This window comes from Salmo salar, chromosome ssa02 (assembly GCF_905237065.1).
Source record: "Salmo salar chromosome ssa02, Ssal_v3.1, whole genome shotgun sequence".
In the NCBI taxonomy this organism is placed as follows: Eukaryota; Metazoa; Chordata; class Actinopteri; order Salmoniformes; family Salmonidae; genus Salmo; species Salmo salar.
In genome coordinates this window covers 81,935,126-81,953,360 of record NC_059443.1, presented here as the reverse complement: position 1 = coordinate 81,953,360, position 18,235 = coordinate 81,935,126, and the positions used below count along the sequence as shown (strand labels likewise).

Below are 18,235 nucleotides of genomic sequence, written 5' to 3'. Positions count from 1 at the left end.
CACGGCCAAACCCGGACGAGGCTGGGCCAATTGTGTGCCGCCCTATATGACTCGCAATCACAGCCGGTTATGATACAGCCTGGAATCAAACCAGGGTCTGTAGTGACGCCTCTAGCACTGAGACGCAGTGCCTTTAGACCGCTGCGCCATTCTGGAGCCCTTGGTCATGGCTAGAAGGGACCCAGTTTTGTCAAATTAACGTCAGATTGTACTTTTTGAAGCAGGTTAACAGAACTAGGTTAAGGTTAGGAAATGGGTTAGGGTTAGCAAAAATGCAAAAAATCTACTTTCGACATTAATCTGACGAAAGCTGGATCCCATCTAGCCATACCCTCCTTATGGCGACCGGAGTGTGGGCGAATGGATGTGTCGAAAGGAAAGTGGTGGGAGTGTGGAAAGGAGAGGGTGTGACAAAAGCTTTCTGCTATAGGTTACATGGTTTTGTTTGAGCGATGTTTTTTTTCTTCCGTTTCCTACCACGTGGAATATTGCCTCAGAAATATAACACTCTTACGAGAACTTGTGAATTCAATATAGACTTTAATACAGAGTAGCAAAGCCGAGACCTTCGATGGAAGGGCCCTATTACACACGTAACATAGCCGAGCCCTTCCATGGAAGGACCCTATTACACACGTAACAGAGCCGAACCCTTCCATGAAAAATACTAAATTCTCATTTTACAGAGTCTTGCCTTTATAGGATTCTGTCTTTGCATAACGTATAGAGTCCCCTCCTTCTATATGAAAATAGCTTCCCTTGACCTTTCTCCATTATTATCTATCCATATCAGTTTTTGCTTGTTAACGCCCACATCTGACAGCTGTATAGATTATAAAGGTAGCGGGGCCCTGGTCCTATATGTTCCATTCCTTATATGGCCATTCTGTCTCAGCTCTTCAAAGCGGACAGCCTAAATGCTGCTAATAATGGAAATGGAATCATAGTCTTGAGTTTTGCTCCCACACTACCATACATTCAAATCAAATCAAATCAAATGTATTTATATAGCCCTTCTTACATCAGCTGATATCTCAAAGTGCTGTACATATCATTGAGCTTCCATACCACGAGAGTTTGGACTTATGTTTTGAAGCCAGAGGATGAGTGTGGATCTTATTTCACTGTTAGTTTCACACAAATGATTGTAAATGTGCAGTTATACAACTGATTGTTTATTTTTTATTAGAAGTACTGGTGATGGTTACTGTCAGACTGGTCTCATAGACCAGATGTAACATAGTAAACGAAAATCCAGGATAGATTGATATGGTAACATAGTAAACGTAAATCCAGGATAGATTGATATGGTAACATAGTAAACGTAAATCCAGGATAGATTGATATGGTAACATAGTAAATGTAAATCCAGAATAGATTGATATGGTAAGTATGATATGGTTAGATAAAACAGACGGTTACTTAAGGCAAAAACGAAAGGAGGGTGGTTGGTCGGGTATGTAACGCGAACGTCTAGCAACCCAAAGGTTGCATGTCCAAATCTCATCATGGACAACTTTAGCATTTTATCTATTCAGAAACTTTGCAGCTACTTACTACTTATTATCTACTTTGTAACTATTTAGCATGTTAGCTAACCCTTCCTCTAACCCTTTAACCTAACTTCTAACCAACCTTAACCCTAACCTAACTAACGTTTAGCCACCTAGATAACATTAGTGTTAGCCACGTAGCTAACATTAGCCACAAGAAATTTGGAATTTGTAACATATAAATTATGATGGAAATCCACAAATGAATATATACCATACTAAACGTAACATATCATATTAAATGGAGTGTCTCGGACTGTAACTGTCACCCTGATACTACATTTAACAAAAATATAAATGCAACGTGCAACGATTTTACTGAGTTACAGTTCATATAAGGAAATCAGTCCATTGAAAGAAATGCATTAGGCCCTAATCTATGAATTTCACATGACAGGGAATACAGGTATGCATCTGTTGGTCACAGATACCTTTAAAAAAAGGTAGGGGCGTGGATCAGAAAACCAGCCCGTATCTGGTGTGACCACCATTTGCTTCATGCATTGTGACACTAAACAGAAGACCCCTTCTTCACATAGAGTTGATCAGGCTGATCAGATTGTGGAATGTTGTCCCACTCCACTTCAATGGCTGTGTGAAGTTGCTGGATATTGGTGGGAACTGGAACACGCTGTCATATACGTCGATCCAGAGCATCCCAAACGCTCAATGTCTGATGTCAATTGTCTGATGAATTTGCAGGCCATGGAAGAACTGGGACATTTTCAGCTTCCAGGAATTGTGTACAAGTCCTTGTGACAGGTCAAGACCCTGGTGTGACAGTTTTTGAAGAAATTCTTCGGTTGTGCAGTTTCATCAGCTGTCTGGGTGGCTGGTCTCAGACGATCCCGCAGGTGAAGAAGCCGGATGCGGAGGTCCTGGGCTGGCGTGGTTACAACAGGTCTGCTGGTTGTGAGACTGGTTGGATTTACTGCCAAATTGATTGGTACTGTAGTAACCTGGTATATTTGTTAAGTATTATGTTTACCAATAGATGGCAGTATTGACTCAACATGGGGTTTGCTTGAAGAAGCATTCTAAAATACTACATATTTGGCGATGAGGATAACAATGGAGGACTGCGTTGGATTTGTTTGCTACAAATTTAACGGAGTGTTTGGCGTGCGACGCTGGATGCGACACTCAAGTGAACGGTGGACGGTTCTGAAGAATTGATTCCCTGGATACGGGTAGGACAAATTATTGACTGTGTGGGTGGAGCGCGAATCGGAAAAGATGGCTTTGGTAACAATAGGCTCGCTACTACCAGTTGATCCTACAAATCAGGAATGGGAGGAGTACTGTGAAATAATGGAACATTTCTTTGCTGCTAATTAAATAACTGATGCCGCTATACAGAAATCCATACTCATACGCGTTGTCGGTGCACAAACATACAGTTCAATGAGAAACCTGTTGCGCCCTGATAAACCAGGAGAAAAGTCATTCATAGAAATGCGCTGGTTTCAAAGAAGAGGAAGCAGCCAATAAACTGTTATTGTTGCTAAGGCCAGCACAGAGCGTTTGACAGTAAACTCAAACATGAAAAGTGTGATGCATGTGGGATGATAGGGCACATTGCGAGGGCGTGCCGCAATAAGAAAACGCAACGGGCTACAGAAAAGACAACGGACAGAGAACCAAATACCTCGTGACGCTCTAACTACCACTAAAATCAAGTAGATAGTGAAAAGTGAGTGCGCAGACGCAGAGCAAGCGTTCTCGATGTACAGGCGAATATGAAAAAGGTGACGCTTTCTAAACTTATTTTTACTTTGTCATTATGGGGTATTGTGACGTCACTATGGGGTATTGTGATGTCACTATGGGGTATTGTGTGTATTTTGATGAGGAACACAAACAGTTTAATCAATTTTAGAATAAGGCTGTAAAGTAACAAAATGCGGGAAAAGTCAAGGGGTCTGAATAATTTACGAATGCACTGTATATACTGTATTCTTGTCAAGGCTCATCCTATAGAACTACTGGTGTACACACCTTTTCTATTCATATACTGTCCATACGGTATATACACACCATTATATACACACATACAGTACTAGTCAAAAGTTTGGACACCTACTTATTCAAGGGTTGTATTTATTTTTACTATTTACTACATTGTCGAATAATAGTGAAGACATCACAACTATGAAATAACACATGGAATCATGTAGTAACCAAAAAATATATTTTAGATTATTCAAAGTAGGCACCCTTTGCCTTGATGACAGCTTTGCAAACTCTTGGCATTCTCTCAACCAGCTTCACCTGGAATGCTTTTCCAACAGTCTTGAAGGATTTTCTACATATGCTGAGTACTCGTTGGCTGATTTTCCTTCACTCTGCGATCCAACTCATCCCAAACCATCTCAATTGTGTTGAGGTCGGGTGATTATGGAGGCCAGGTCATCTGATGCAGCACTCCATCACTCTCCTTCTTGGTCAAATAGCCCTTACACAGCCTGGAGGTGTGTTTTGGGTCATTGTCCTGTTGAAAAACAAATGATATTCCCACTAAGCCCAAACCAGATGGGATGGCATATTGCTGCAGAATGCTGTGGTAGCCATGCTGGTTAAGTGTGCCTTGAATTCTAAATAAATCACAGTGTCACCAGCAAAGCACCATCACACCTCTTCCTCCATTCTTCATGGTGGGAACCACACATGCGGAGATCATCCGTTCACCTACTCTGCATCTCACAAAGACACGGCGGTTGGAACCCAACATTTTGACTAATCAGACCAAAGGACAGATTTCCACCGGTCTGATGTCCATTGCTTGTGTTTCTTGGCCCACGCAAGTGTGACAGGTTAAAGGAAATACTCATAGCCTGTTATACATTAAAAAGTATTAGTAAGTTCATAGTATGTGAGGATCTTAAAACATCTAAGGTTAAAAAGATCATGCATTCTGTATTAGTTGATAGAGATTGATAACATTCATAATTGTGTTAAAGTTAAAATCCATCAAGCGTACAAAAGGTAAGAATTGTAAAAGGAATGTTATATTGATTACTTTATTTTGTGGTGCCTAATTGAAGGGGAAAAGTGTTAATCTATGATCTACTAAATGCTCTTTAATCTATGAGCCTGAGATCGATTGCTCTGGTCTCCACCCAAGTTCGCGGGGAAATCGCGGTCTTTTCCTCATTACAGTAAAAGTTCTCACTGAGGAAATAATACCGTATCACTCTCGTGATTATTTCTCCCCTTTTTCAGGGGCGTAACACAAGTCTCTTCTTATTGGTGTCCTTTAGTGGTTTCTTTGCAGCAATTTGACCATGAAGGCCTGATTCACATGGTCTCCTCTGAACAGATGATGTTGAGATGTGTCTGTTACTTGAACTCTGTGAAGCATTTATTTGGCCTGCAATCTGAAGTGCAGTTAACTCTAATGAATTTATCCTCTGCAGCAGAGGTAACCCTGGGTCTCCCTTTCCTGTGGCGGTCCTCATGAGAGCCAGTTTCATCATAACGCTTAATGGTTTTTTTCGACTGCACTCGAAGAAACTTTAAAAGTTCTTGAAATTTGCCGGATTGACTGACCTTCATGTCTTAAAGTAATGATGGACTGTCATTTCTCTTTGCTTATTTAAGCTGTTCTTGCCATAATATGGACTTGGTCTTTTACCAAATAGGGCGTCTTCTGTATACCCACCTACCTTGTCACAACACAACTGATTGGCTCAAATGCATTAAGAAGGAAAGAAATTCCACAAATTAACTTTTTCTTGCCCCTGTAGGTTACGCAGTATATCAAACGAGCACGGCAGACAGACAGGCAGTCAATGGCAATTGAATGTGCAAATATTGGCTATTGGGAGTTTACGTTGTCAAACAAAACGCATGGCAATATCCGTTACAACAGGCAGAGAAGGTTGTAGCCTTTATCTTTTTGGAATGTTCCTTCAAATCACTGCCAAGTTATTATTTCAGCTGTTCAGAAATATGAGACATACTGTAAACTACATCATGTTCAGACCAGGGTGAGTCAACTACATCATGTTCAGACCAGGGTGAGTCAACTGCATCATGTTCAGACCAGGGTGAGTCAACTGCATCACGTTCAGACCAGGGTGAGTCAACTACATCATGTTCAGACCAGGGTGAGTCAACTACATCATGTTCAGACCAGGGTGAGTCAACTGCATCATGTTCAGACCAGGGTGAGTCAACTGCATCACGTTCAGACCAGGGTGAGTCAACTACATCATGTTCAGACCAGGGTGAGTCAACTACATCATGTTCAGACCAGGGTGAGTCAACTACATCATGTTCAGACCAGGGTGAGTCAACTGCATCATGTTCAGACCAGGGTGAGTCAACTGCATCACGTTCAGACCTGGGTGAGTCAACTGCATCATGTTCAGACCAGGGTGAGTGAAGCAGAAAGAGAGAAACTTGTAAAATAATGTGTGCAGAATGAGATTCAGATCCTCAGTTTGAGAGAAGTTTCCAGAGGGGCAGGACTGAGAATCTACTGTATGTAAAGGACCAGACAACCTACCTACCTCTGCTTTATGTAAAGGACCAGACTACCTACCTCTGCTTTATGTAAAGGACCAGAGTACCTACCTCTGCTTTATGTAAAGGACCAGACTACCTACCTACCTCTGCTTTATGTAAAGGACCAGACTACCTACCTACCTCTGCTTTATGTAAAGGACCAGACTACCTACCTACCTCTGCTTTATGTAAAGGACCAGACTACCTACCTACCTCTGCTTTATGCAAAGGACCAGACTACATACCTACCTCTGCTTTATGTAAAGGACCAGACTACCTACCTCTACTTTATGTAAAGGACCCGAGTACTTAACAACCTCTGATTTATGTAAAGGACCAGACTACCTACCTACCTCTGCTTTATGTAAAGGACCAGACTACCTACCTCTGCTTTATGTAAAGGACCAGAGTACCTACCTCTGCTTTATGTAAAGGACCAGACTACCTACCTACCTCTGCTTTATGTAAAGGACCAGACTACCTACCTACCTCTGCTTTATGTAAAGGACCAGACTACCTACCCACCTCTGCTTTATGTAAAGGACCAGACTACCTACCTCTGCTTTATGTAAAGGACCAGAGTACCTACCTCTGCTTTATGTAAAGGACCAGACTACCTACCTACCTCTGCTTTATGCAAAGGACCAGACTACCTACCTACCTCTGCTTTATGTAAAGGACCAGACTACCTACCTCTGCTTTATGTAAAGGACCAGAGTACCTACCTCTGCTTTATGTAAAGGACCAGACTACCTACCTACCTCTGCTTTATGTAAAGGACCAGACTACCTACCTACCTACCTCTGCTTTATGTAAAGGACCAGACTACCTACCTACCTCTGCTTTATGTAAAGGACCAGACTACCTACCCACCTCTGCTTTATGTAAAGGACCAGACTACCTACCTACCTCTGCTTTATGAAAAGGACCAGACTACCTACCTCTGCTTTATGTAAAGGACCAGCCTACCTACCTACCTCTGCTTTATGTAAAGGACCAGACTACCTACCTACCTCTGCTTTATGTAAAGGACCATACTACCTACCTACCTCTGCTTTATGTAAAGGACCAGACTACCTACCTACCTCTGCTTTATGTAAAGGACCAGACTACCTACCTACCTACCTCTGCTTTATGTAAAGGACCAGACTACCTACCTACCTCTGCTTTATGTAAAGGACCAGACTACCTACCTACCTCTGCTTTATGTAAAGGACCAGACTACCTACCTCTGCTTTATGTAAAGGACCAGACTACCTACCTACCTCTGCTTTATGTAAAGGACCAGACTACCTACCTACCTCTGCTTTATGTAAAGGACCAGACTACCTACCTACCTCTGCTTTATGTAAAGGACCAGACTACCTACCTACCTCTGCTTTATGTAAAGGACCAGACTACCTACCTACCTACCTCTGCTTTATGTAAAGGACCAGACTACCTACCCACCTCTGCTTTATGTAAAGGACCAGACTACCTACCTACCTCTGCTTTATGTAAAGGACCAGACTACCTACCTACCTCTGCTTTATGTAAAGGACCAGACTACCTACCTACCTCTGCTTTATGGTAACTAAAAACTCACATGTTCCATTGGAAGACACCGTGAAGACAGGACACCAGTTATTTACATTTACGTCATTTAGCAGACGCTCTTATCCAGAGCGACTTACAAATTGGTGCATTCACCTTATGATATCCAGTGGAACAACCACTTTACAGTAGTACATCTATATATTTTTTTTTTGGGGGGGGGGGATTACTTCTTCCTATCCCAGGTATTCCTTAAAGAGGTGGGGTTTCAGGTGTCTCCGGAAGGTGGTGATTGACTCCGCTGTCCTGGCGTCGTGAGGGAGCTTGTTCCACCATGGGGTGCCAGAGCGGCGAACAGTTTTGACTGGGCTGAGCGGGAACTGTGCTTCCGCAGAGGTAGGGGGGGCCAGCAGGCCAGAAGTGGATGAACGCAGTGCCCTTGTTTGGGTGTAGGGCCTGATCAGAGCCTGAAGGTACGGAGGTGCCGTTCCCCTCACAGCTCCGTACCGTTATGAACGGTACGATGCACGAAACCGATGTTGAATGCACTGCCTGCACTACGTCACACTGGTATGAGAACGTCTGGCTAAATGAAGAAAATATAAAACACTTTCAACACATGCAGAACAAAAAAAACCTTAAGCACATGTAAAAACCAGACACAGTGAATGATTTGTATGACCTTTATCTTTATTGACGTAGATGATGATGTGATAGTTGTGGTCTAGTATGACAACAACAACAACAACAGGTAGTCTAAATGGAGGAGGATACTGCCACTTCAACACAGTACTACTACTACTACACAGCCTTGAACGTTTGGTCATCAGGAGAACACACTCTCTAGCCTCACACACACTCTGCCACGTCACACAGCCCGTTCTCATCCCTCCCGGTGGTGCAACGCTCTCCGTCTCTTTATGGTAAGGTGGGACCGTTGCCACGGTAACGACGGTTAAGACTGCAAGGGGGTGTAGTCAAGATAAGGATAAAGTGAGCGAGCGAGGATAGATTATGAGAAAGGGAGAAAAAAAACGACAGAGTACTGTTCTATTTCAAAAAGTGCCAGAAAAAGACCAAGGTGTTGGAAGAAAAAAAAGAGTTTAAAAGTTTGTTTCCTCCCTCCCTCCTTCCTCAGTTGCTAGCTTGCTGTAGTCGCTATACCACAAGGCACACTTTGATGATGTCACAAAGAGAGAATGGTGGAACTCTGGCAACTCCCAAGATTCTCAGCGTAGTTTTCCCTCCTCCAGTCGACACGGCAACGCCCCCCTCTAGTCCCCACGCAAAAATGGACCTGGAGAGAAAGAGGGGGAGAGAGACCGTCAAAACCACAGCAAGGTAGTGTGTGTGTGTGTGTGGGTGGGTAGTGTGTGTAAGTGTTACCTGCGTAGGGGACTACTCTCCGAGGGGAATGATTTCTTCGTTGATAAAAAACTCAATGGTCTCCTCCTCCCAGTCATCTGTGTTACTGTCCAGCTCATCAGTGTCCACTCCTAGAGACAGAGAGAGGTCAGGGGTCAGGCTTAGTAAGCCTGGTCCCAAGCCACAACGGCCTACCTCCCCGTTTCTGTAGCGTGAGGCAGTTGGATGAAAGTGTCTGGGCCGTCATAGGTGCAGACGGTCAGGGGGGTTTATCTACGTACCTCCTCGGAGCTGCAGGCGGGCGGCTTTCTGTTCATCGTGTTGTAGCAGGGCAGCCTCTCGGTAGGTACGGTAGTCCTCCATCATGCTCCTCCTCTTGTCCACCAGCTCCTTGGAGGCCTTCGACTGGCTCAGACGATCCTTCTGCTCAAAGATCTTAGAGTACTTCTTCAGGTCCTTCTTGATCACCTGGGGAACGTGTCAAAACCCAGAAGAAAACATGTTATACGTAGCAACAAGACTGTCAAGGGTCCCAGCTAAGCCCATGTTATACGTAGCAACAAGACTGTCAAGGGTCCCAGCTAAGCCCATGTTATACGTAGCAACAAGACTGTCAAGGGTCCCAGCTAAGCCCATGTTATACGTAGCAACAAGACTGTCAAGGGTCCCAGCTAAGCCCATGTTATACACTGCTCAAAAAAATTAAGGGAACACTAAAATAACACATCCTAGATCTGAATGAATGAAATAATCTTATTAAATACTTTTTTGTTTACATAGTTGAATGTGCTGACAACAAAATCACACAAAAATAATCAATGGAAATCCAATTTATCAACCCATGGAGGTCTGGATTTGGAGTCACACTCAAAATTAAAGTGGAAAACCACACTACAGGCTGATCCAACTTTGATGTAATGTCCTTAAAACAAGTCAAAATGAGGCTCAGTAGTGTGTGTGGCCTCCACGTGCCTGTATGACCTCCCAACAATGCCTGGGCATGATCCTGATGAGGTGGCGCCAACTCCTGGACAGTCTGTGGTACAACATGGCGTTGGTGGATGGAGCGAGACATGATGTCCCAGATGTGCTCAATTGGATACAGGTCTGGGGAACAGGCGGGCCAGTCCATAGCATCAATGCCTTCCTCTTGCAGGAACTGCTGACACACTCCAGCCACATGAGGTCTAGCATTGTCTTGCATTAGGAGGAACCCAGGGCCAACCGCACCAGCATATGGTCTCACAAGGGGTCTGAGGATCTCATCTCGGTACCTAATGACAGTCAGGCTACCTCTGGCGAGCACATGGAGGGCTGTGCGGCCCCCCAAAGAAATGCTACCCCACACCATGACTGACCCACCGCCAAACCGGTCATGCTGGAGGATGTTGCAGGCAGCAGAACGTTCTCCACGGCGTCTCCAGACTCTGTCACGTCTGTCACATGTGCTCAGTGTGAACCTGCTTTCATCTGTGAAGAGCACAGGGCGCCAGTGGCGAATTTGCCAATCTTGGTGTTCTCTGGCAAATGCCAAGCGTCCTGCACGGTGTTGGCCTGTAAGCACAACCCCCACCTGTGGACGTCGGGCCCTCATACCACCCTCATGGAGTCTGTTTCTGACCGTTTGAGCAGACACATGCACATTTGTGGCCTGCTGGAGGTCATTTTGCAGGGCTCTGGCAGTGCTCCTCCTTGCACAAAGGCGGAGGTAGCGGTCCTGCTGCTGGGTTGTTGCGCTCCTACGGCCTCCTCCACGTCTCCTGATGTACTGGCCTGTCTCCTGATAGCGCCTCCATGCTCTGGACACTACGCTGACAGACACAGCAAACCTTCTTGCCACAGCTCGCATTGATGTGCCATCCTGGATGAGCTGCACTACCTGAGCCACTTGTGTGGGTTGTAGACTCCGTCTCATGCTACCATTAGAGTGAAAGCACCGCCAGCATTCAAAAGTGACCAAAACATCAGCCAGGAAGCATAGGAACTGATACGTGGTCTGTGGTCACCACCTGCAGAACCACTCCTTTATTGGGGGTGTCTTGCTAATTGCCTATAATTTCCACCTGTTGTCTATTCCATTTGCACAACAGCATGTGAAATTTATTGTCAATCAGTGTTGCTTCCTAAGTGGACAGTTTGATTTCACAGAAGTGTGATTGACTTGGAGTTACATTGTGTTGTTTAAGTGTTCCCTTTATTTTTTTGAGCAGTGTATATACACAGTCAAGACACATGACAACAAAACTCTCAACACACAGAGGTTTAGACAGGAGTCACTACTTGTCCAGACACTGAACAGGTTTTGGATTCTATTGGTTTAAAACAACTTTGATACCAGAGTAAATACCCTTTATAAATACTGGGGCCACACACACACACCACACCAACATACCACACACTACACACACGGGTTCGTACCTTGATGGCGTCCTGTGTGAGCAGGGTAGCAGGCCGAGGTCTCCAGAGTAGCTGACAGAAGCGGTCCTTGTTGTTCTTCTGGAGGAGACGACCCTGGAAGGTCCACAGCCAGTAGGCATTGTCCACCTGATGGAGAGACAACCCCTTTTAAGAACCCACTTGATCTGGCTCAGATAAAAACACACCATTGTTCTTTTCAACCTCAAAACAAAAAGGAAACAAAAGTACAGGATCAACAGAAGGGATTTTCTGAAGTTGTGTCTGTGTGTTGTGGTACAACCTTACTTTTGTTGAACCTCCGTTTAAAAAACATGACAGTAGGAATTTATTCCCTGTGTGTGTCAGGTCTGTGTGTGTGTGTCAGGTGTGTGTGTGTGAGGTGTACCTTGTGACTCCACCAGGACACAGAGGTGACCAGGTATCGTCCTGTAGGGTCCCACTCTACATCAGAAGCCATGTAGTGTTCAACCATGTTCATCATGGTGCAGTCAGAGGTATCCACAAACGCCAGGGCCCCGTTCATACTGGAGGAGAGGACAGGGTTAACACAGGGCCCCGTTCATACTGGAGGAGAGGACAGGGTTAACACAGGGCCCCGTTCATACTGGAGGAGAGGACAGGGTTAACACAGGGCCCCGTTCATACTGGAGGAGAGGACAGGGTTAACACAGGGCCCCGTTCATACTGGAGGAGAGGACAGGGTTAACACAGGGCCCCGTTCATACTGGAGGAGAGGACAGGTTGGCAACGCAACACAGGGTCCCGTTCATACTGGAGGAGAGGACAGGGTTAACACAGGGCCCCGTTCATACTGGAGGAGAGGACAGGGTTAACACAGGGCCCCGTTCATACTGGAGGAGAGGACAGGGTTAACACAGGGCCCCGTTCATACTGGAGGAGAGGACAGGGTTAACACAGGGCCCCGTTCATACTGAGCCCTCAACTGGAGGAGAGGACAGGGTTAACACAGGGCCCGTTCATACTGGAGGAGAGGCCAGGGTTAACACAGGGCCCCGTTCATATTGGAGGAGAGGACAGGGTTAACACAGGGCCCCGTTCATACTGGAGGAGAGGACAGGGTTAACACAGGGCCCCCTTCATACTGGAGGAGAGGACAGGGTCAACACAGGGCCCCGTTCATACTGGAGGAGAGGACAGGGTTAACACAGGGCCCCGTTCATACTGGAGGAGAGGACAGGGTCAACACAGGGTCCCGTTCATACTGGAGGAGAGGACAGAGTTAACACAGGGCCCCGTTCATACTGGAGGAGAGGACAGGGTTAACACAGGGCCCCGTTCATACTGGAGGAGAGGACAGGGTTAACACAGGAGGGGAGATCTCTCTCACACACACACATACACACACACACACATACACACACACACGCCTTGTACCTCCTGAGTCCAGCCAGCACCATGAACTGTCCCTGAGGACTCCAGAAGATGCTGTTGGCCTGCTGCTTGTCAAACATCTCTGGAGAGAGAGAAGAGGGGAGAGGAGAGAGAGAGGGGGGGAGAGCGTGGGGAGGGGAGGAGAGCGGGAGGAGAGAGAGAGAGAGAGGGAGAGAATGTTACAGTAAATCTGGAAGCTGGCTATGTTACAGTACCAGACTGTGTTGTTTGCCAAAGGACTGAATACGACATCTGACAACAGTAGAGACGGAATAACAATCCTTCTAGACATTACAGAGTCAATGTTTTTAAAGGTTCCTTTCAGCGTGTGATATTTTCAGGTAAACGTTGTACTTACTGATGAGTTCTATCTTTCCGTTGTTCTTGACGTGGTAGAACGAGGCGTTGATTCTGGGAGATTCACCGTGCAGGACGGCAAACTTACTGCCGTTAGGCTCCCATGCAAACGCTATGATGCTCTCCGCTAGGGGACGACAACACTGTTACTGTACCTGGTGGTGTTACTGCACATTATCAGTGGGGGTTGTCTGTCCGTCTTGTCAGAGCGGGGGGTGTCTGTCCGTCTTGTCAGAGCGGGGGGGTGTCTGTCCGTCTTGTCAGAGCGGGGGTGTCTGTCCGTCTTGTCAGAGCGGGGGTGTCTGTCCGTCTTGTCAGAGCGGGGGTGCTCTGTCCGTCTTGTCAGAGCGGGGGGTGTCTGTCCGTCTTGTCAGAGCGGGGGTGTCTGTCCGTCTTGTCAGAGCGGGGGGTGTCTGTCCGTCTTGTCAGAGCGGGGGTGTCTGTCCGTCTTGTCAGAGCGGGGGTGTCTGTCTGTCTTGTCAGAGCGGGGGAGGGTGTCTGTCCGTCTTGTCAGAGCGGGGGGTGTCTGTCCGTCTTGTCAGAGCGGGGGGGGGTGTCTGTCTGTCTGTCTTGTCAGAGTGGGGGGGTGTCTGTCTGTCTGTCTTGTCAGAGTGGGGGGGTGTCTGTCTGTCTGTCTTGTCAGAGTGGGGGTGTGTGTTACCAGTTTTAGATTCCGGGTCTCCCTTCATCTCCACCACGTCAACAGGAACCTGCTTCTCTCTCATCCTGAAGATCTCAAAGTTGGTCACCACACCCTGATAGGAGAGAACGATAGGAGAGGACAGAGAGGAGAGGGAACGATAGAGGAGAGGACAGACAGGAGGAGAGGACCATGAGAGAATGACAGGATGAGAGGACAGAGAAAGGAGACTTGTAAATGAGGTTTAGCAACAAAGCAGTCACATTTACCCTCCCTCTTTTCTCCTCCCCCCTTCACTAACCTGAGTTCCTTTAGGTGTCCGGTCCACCTTGACACAGAGGTAGTCTCCCTGTCTCTGCCAGTGGAGTTTACAGTCGACCACATTGAAGAGGTTCCTGACTCTGATCTCCTGTCTGGAGGGAAGCTGCATCAGAGTCACTCTGGCTGGGATGTCTTTGTCCTCGGGTACCCAGAACGCTATGATGTTATCACCTGGGGACCAGGAGAAGTCCCTGCAGAGGAGAGGAGAGCATTAACACACACACCACTATGATGTCATCACCTGGGGACCAGGAGAAGTCCCTGCAGAGGAGAGGAGAGCATTAATACACACACACCACTATGATGTCATCACCTGGGGACCAGGAGAAGTCCCTGCAGAGGGGAGGAGAGCATTAATACTAACACATCACTATGATGTCATCACCTGGGGACCAGGAGGTCCCTGCAGAGGGGAGGAGAGGATTAATACTAACACATCACTATGATGTCATCACCTGGGGACCAGGAGGTCCCTGCAGAGGGGAGGAGAGGATTAATACACACACACACCACTATGATGTCATCACCTGGGGGCAGGTGGTGTTCATCTCCTCTAACTAGTCTCTGTATGCCGTCTGACAGGTGGTATTCCTCTAACTAGTCTCTGTATGCCGTCTGACAGGTGGTATTCCTCTAACTAGTCTCTGTATGCTGTCTGACCGGTGGTATTCCTCTAACTAGTCTCTGTATGCTGTCTGACAGGTGGTATTCCTCTAACTAGTCTCTGTCTGACAGGTGGTATTCCTCTAACTAGTCTCTGTGCTGTCTGACAGGTGGTATTCCTCTAACTAGTCTTGTAGCTGTCTGACAGGTGGTATTCCTCTAACTAGTCTCTGTATGCTGTCTGACAGGTGGTATTCCTCTAACTAGTCTCTGTCTGACAGGTGGTATTCCTCTAACTAGTCTCTGTATGCTGTCTGACAGGTGGTATTCCTCTAACTAGTCTCTGTATGCTGTCTGACAGGTGGTATTCCTCTAACTAGTCTCTGTATGCTGTCTGACCGGTGGTATTCCTCTAACTAGTCTCTGTATGCCGTCTGACCGGTGGTATTCCTCTAACTAGTCTCTGTCTGACAGGTGGTATTCCTCTAACTAGTCTCTGTATGCTGTCTGACAGGGGGTATTCCTCTAACTAGTCTCTGTCTGACAGGTGGTATTCCTCTAACTAGTCTCTGTATGCTGTCTGACCGGTGGTATTCCTCTAACTAGTCTCTGTATGCTGTCTGACAGGTGGTATTCCTCTAACTAGTCTCTGTCTGACAGGTGGTATTCCTCTAACTAGTCTCTGTATGCAGTCTGACCGGTGGTATTCCTCTAACTAGTCTCTGTATGCTGTCTGACCGGTGGTATTCCTCTAACTAGTCTCTGTATGCTGTCTGACTGGTGGTATTCCTCTAACTAGTCTCTGTCTGACAGGTGGTATTCCTCTAACTAGTCTCTGTATGCTGTCTGACCGGTGGTATTCCTCTAACTAGTCTCTGTATGCTGTCTGACCGGTGGTATTCCTCTAACTAGTCTCTGTATGCTGTCTGACAGGTGGTATTCCTCTAACTAGTCTCTGTATGCTGTCTGACCGGTGGTATTCCTCTAACTAGTCTCTGTACGCTGTCTGACAGGTGGTATTCCTCTAACTAGTCTCTGTATGCTGTCTGACAGGTGGTATTCCTCTAACTAGTCTCTGTCTGACAGGTGGTATTCCTCTAACTAGTCTCTGTATGCTGTCTGACCGGTGGTATTCCTCTAACTAGTCTCTGTATGCTGTCTGACCGGTGGTATTCCTCTAACTAGTCTCTGTATGCTGTCTGACCGGTGGTATTCCTCTAACTAGTCTCTGTATGCTGTCTGACAGGTGGTATTCCTCTAACTAGTCTCTGTCTGACAGGTGGTATTCCTCTAACTAGTCTCTGTATGCTGTCTGACAGGTGGTATTCCTCTAAACTAGTCTCTGTATGCTGTCTGACAGGTGGTATTCCTCTAACTAGTCTCTGTCTGACAGGTGGTATTCCTCTAACTAGTCTCTGTATGCTGTCTGACCGGTGGTATTCCTCTAACTAGTCTCTGTATGCTGTCTGACAGGGGGTATTCCTCTAACTAGTCTCTGTATGCTGTCTGACCGGTGGTATTCCTCTAACTAGTCTCTGTATGCTGTCTGACCGGTGGTATTCCTCTAACTAGTCTCTGTATGCTGTCTGACAGGTGGTATTCCTCTAACTAGTCTCTGTCTGACAGGTGGTATTCCTCTAAATAGTCTCTGTATGCAGTCTGACCGGTGGTATTCCTCTAACTAGTCTCTGTATGCTGTCTGACCGGTGGTATTCCTCTAACTAGTCTCTGTATGCTGTCTGACCGGTGGTATTCCTCTAACTAGTCTCTGTATGCTGTCTGACAGGTGGTATTCCTCTAACTAGTCTCTGTCTGACAGGTGGTATTCCTCTAACTAGTCTCTGTATGCTGTCTGACCGGTGGTATTCCTCTAACTAGTCTCTGTATGCCGTCTGACAGGTGGTCTTCCTCTAACTAGTCTCTGTCTGACAGGTGGTATTCCTCTAACTAGTCTCTGTATGCTGTCTGACCGGTGGTATTCCTCTAACTAGTCTCTGTATGCTGTCTGACCGGTGGTATTCCTCTAACTAGTCTCTGTATGCTGTCTGACAGGTGGTATTCCTCTAACTAGTCTCTGTCTGACAGGTGGTATTCCTCTAACTAGTCTCTGTATGCTGTCTGACTGGTGGTATTCCTCTAACTAGTCTCTGTATGCTGTCTGACCGGTGGTATTCCTCTAACTAGTCTCTGTATGCTGTCTGACCGGTGGTATTCCTCTAACTAGTCTCTGTATGCTGTCTGACAGGTGGTATTCCTCTAACTAGTCTCTGTCTGACAGGTGGTATTCCTCTAACTAGTCTCTGTATGCTGTCTGACCGGTGGTATTCCTCTAACTAGTCTCTGTATGCTGTCTGACAGGTGGTATTCCTCTAACTAGTCTCTGTATGCTGTCTGACAGGTGGTATTCCTCTAACTAGTCTCTGTATGGGCTGTCTGACAGGTGGTATTCCTCTAACTAGTCTCTGTATGCTGTCTGACCGGTGGTATTCCTCTAACTAGTCTCCTGTCTGACAGGTGGTATTCCTCTAACTAGTCTCTGTATGCTGTCTGACAGGTGGTATTCCTCTAACTAGTCTCTGTATGCTGTCTGACAGGTGGTATTCCTCTAACTAGTCTCTGTATGACAGGTGGTCTGTCTGACAGGTGGTATTCCTCTAACTAGTCTCTGTATGCTGTCTGACAGGTGGCATTCCTCTAACTAGTCTCTGTATGCTGTCTGACAGGTGGTATTCCTCTAACTAGTCTCTGCTGTCTGACAGGTGGTATTCCTCTAACTAGTCTCTGTATGCTGTCTGACCGGTGGTATTCCTCTAACTAGTCTCTGTATGCTGTCTGACAGGGGGTATTCCTCTAACTAGTCTCTGTATGCTGTCTGACCGGTGGTATTCCTCTAACTAGTCTCTGTATGCTGTCTGACCGGTGGTATTCCTCTAACTAGTCTCTGTATGCTGTCTGACAGGTGGTATTCCTCCAACTAGTCTCTGTATGCTGTCTGACCGGTGGTATTCCTCTAACTAGTCTCTGTCTGACAGGTGGTATTCCTCTAACTAGTCTCTGTATGCTGTCTGACCGGTGGTATTCCTCTAACTAGTCTCTGTATGCTGTCTGACAGGTGGTATTCCTCTAACTAGTCTCTGTCTGACAGGTGGTATTCCTCTAACTAGTCTCTGTATGCTGTCTGACAGGTGGTATTCCTCTAACTAGTCTCTGTATGCTGTCTGACCGGTGGTATTCCTCTAACTAGTCTCTGTATGCTGTCTGACCGGTGGTATTCCTCTAACTAGTCTCTGTCTGACAGGTGGTATTACTCTAACTAGTCTCTGTCTGACAGGTGGTATTCCTCTAACTAGTCTCTGTCTGACAGGTGGTATTCCTCTAACTAGTCTCTGTCTGACAGGTGGTATTCCTCTAACTAGTCTCTGTATGCTGTCTGACAGGTGGTATTCCTCTAACTAGTCTCTGTCTGACAGGTGGTATTCCTCTAACTAGTCTCTGTATGCTGTCTGACCGGTGGTATTCCTCTAACTAGTCTCTGTATGCTGTC

General features: G+C 46.4%; 2 protein-coding genes across 3 annotated transcripts in view; one reads left to right on the top strand and one right to left on the bottom strand.

Annotated features, from left to right (window-relative positions):
- Positions 1 to 2,481: 2,481 nt before the first annotated feature.
- LOC106593780 (BRCA1-associated ATM activator 1) overlaps positions 2,482 to 18,235 on the top strand; it is a 73,909-nt gene continuing 58,155 nt past the window's right edge. The window contains exon 1 of one of the 2 annotated variants that reach the window (XM_045713037.1): positions 2,482 to 2,743. The gene's annotated coding sequence lies outside the window, so the exon portion shown is untranslated. The remainder of the gene's footprint in view (positions 2,744 to 18,235) is intronic. The other variant, XM_045713035.1, reaches the window with a different exon arrangement.
- LOC106593793 (eukaryotic translation initiation factor 3 subunit B) overlaps positions 8,265 to 18,235 on the bottom strand; it is a 42,653-nt gene continuing 32,682 nt past the window's right edge. The window contains exons 10-18 of the mRNA XM_045713062.1: positions 14,069 to 14,279; positions 13,789 to 13,882; positions 13,129 to 13,254; positions 12,774 to 12,852; positions 11,764 to 11,902; positions 11,379 to 11,504; positions 9,242 to 9,428; positions 8,982 to 9,091; positions 8,265 to 8,892 (exon numbers count right to left, since the gene is read on the bottom strand). Of these exons, the coding sequence (XP_045569018.1) occupies positions 8,994 to 9,091; positions 9,242 to 9,428; positions 11,379 to 11,504; positions 11,764 to 11,902; positions 12,774 to 12,852; positions 13,129 to 13,254; positions 13,789 to 13,882; positions 14,069 to 14,279 (1,060 nt within the window). The 3' untranslated portion in view covers positions 8,265 to 8,892; positions 8,982 to 8,993. The remainder of the gene's footprint in view (positions 8,893 to 8,981; positions 9,092 to 9,241; positions 9,429 to 11,378; positions 11,505 to 11,763; positions 11,903 to 12,773; positions 12,853 to 13,128; positions 13,255 to 13,788; positions 13,883 to 14,068; positions 14,280 to 18,235) is intronic.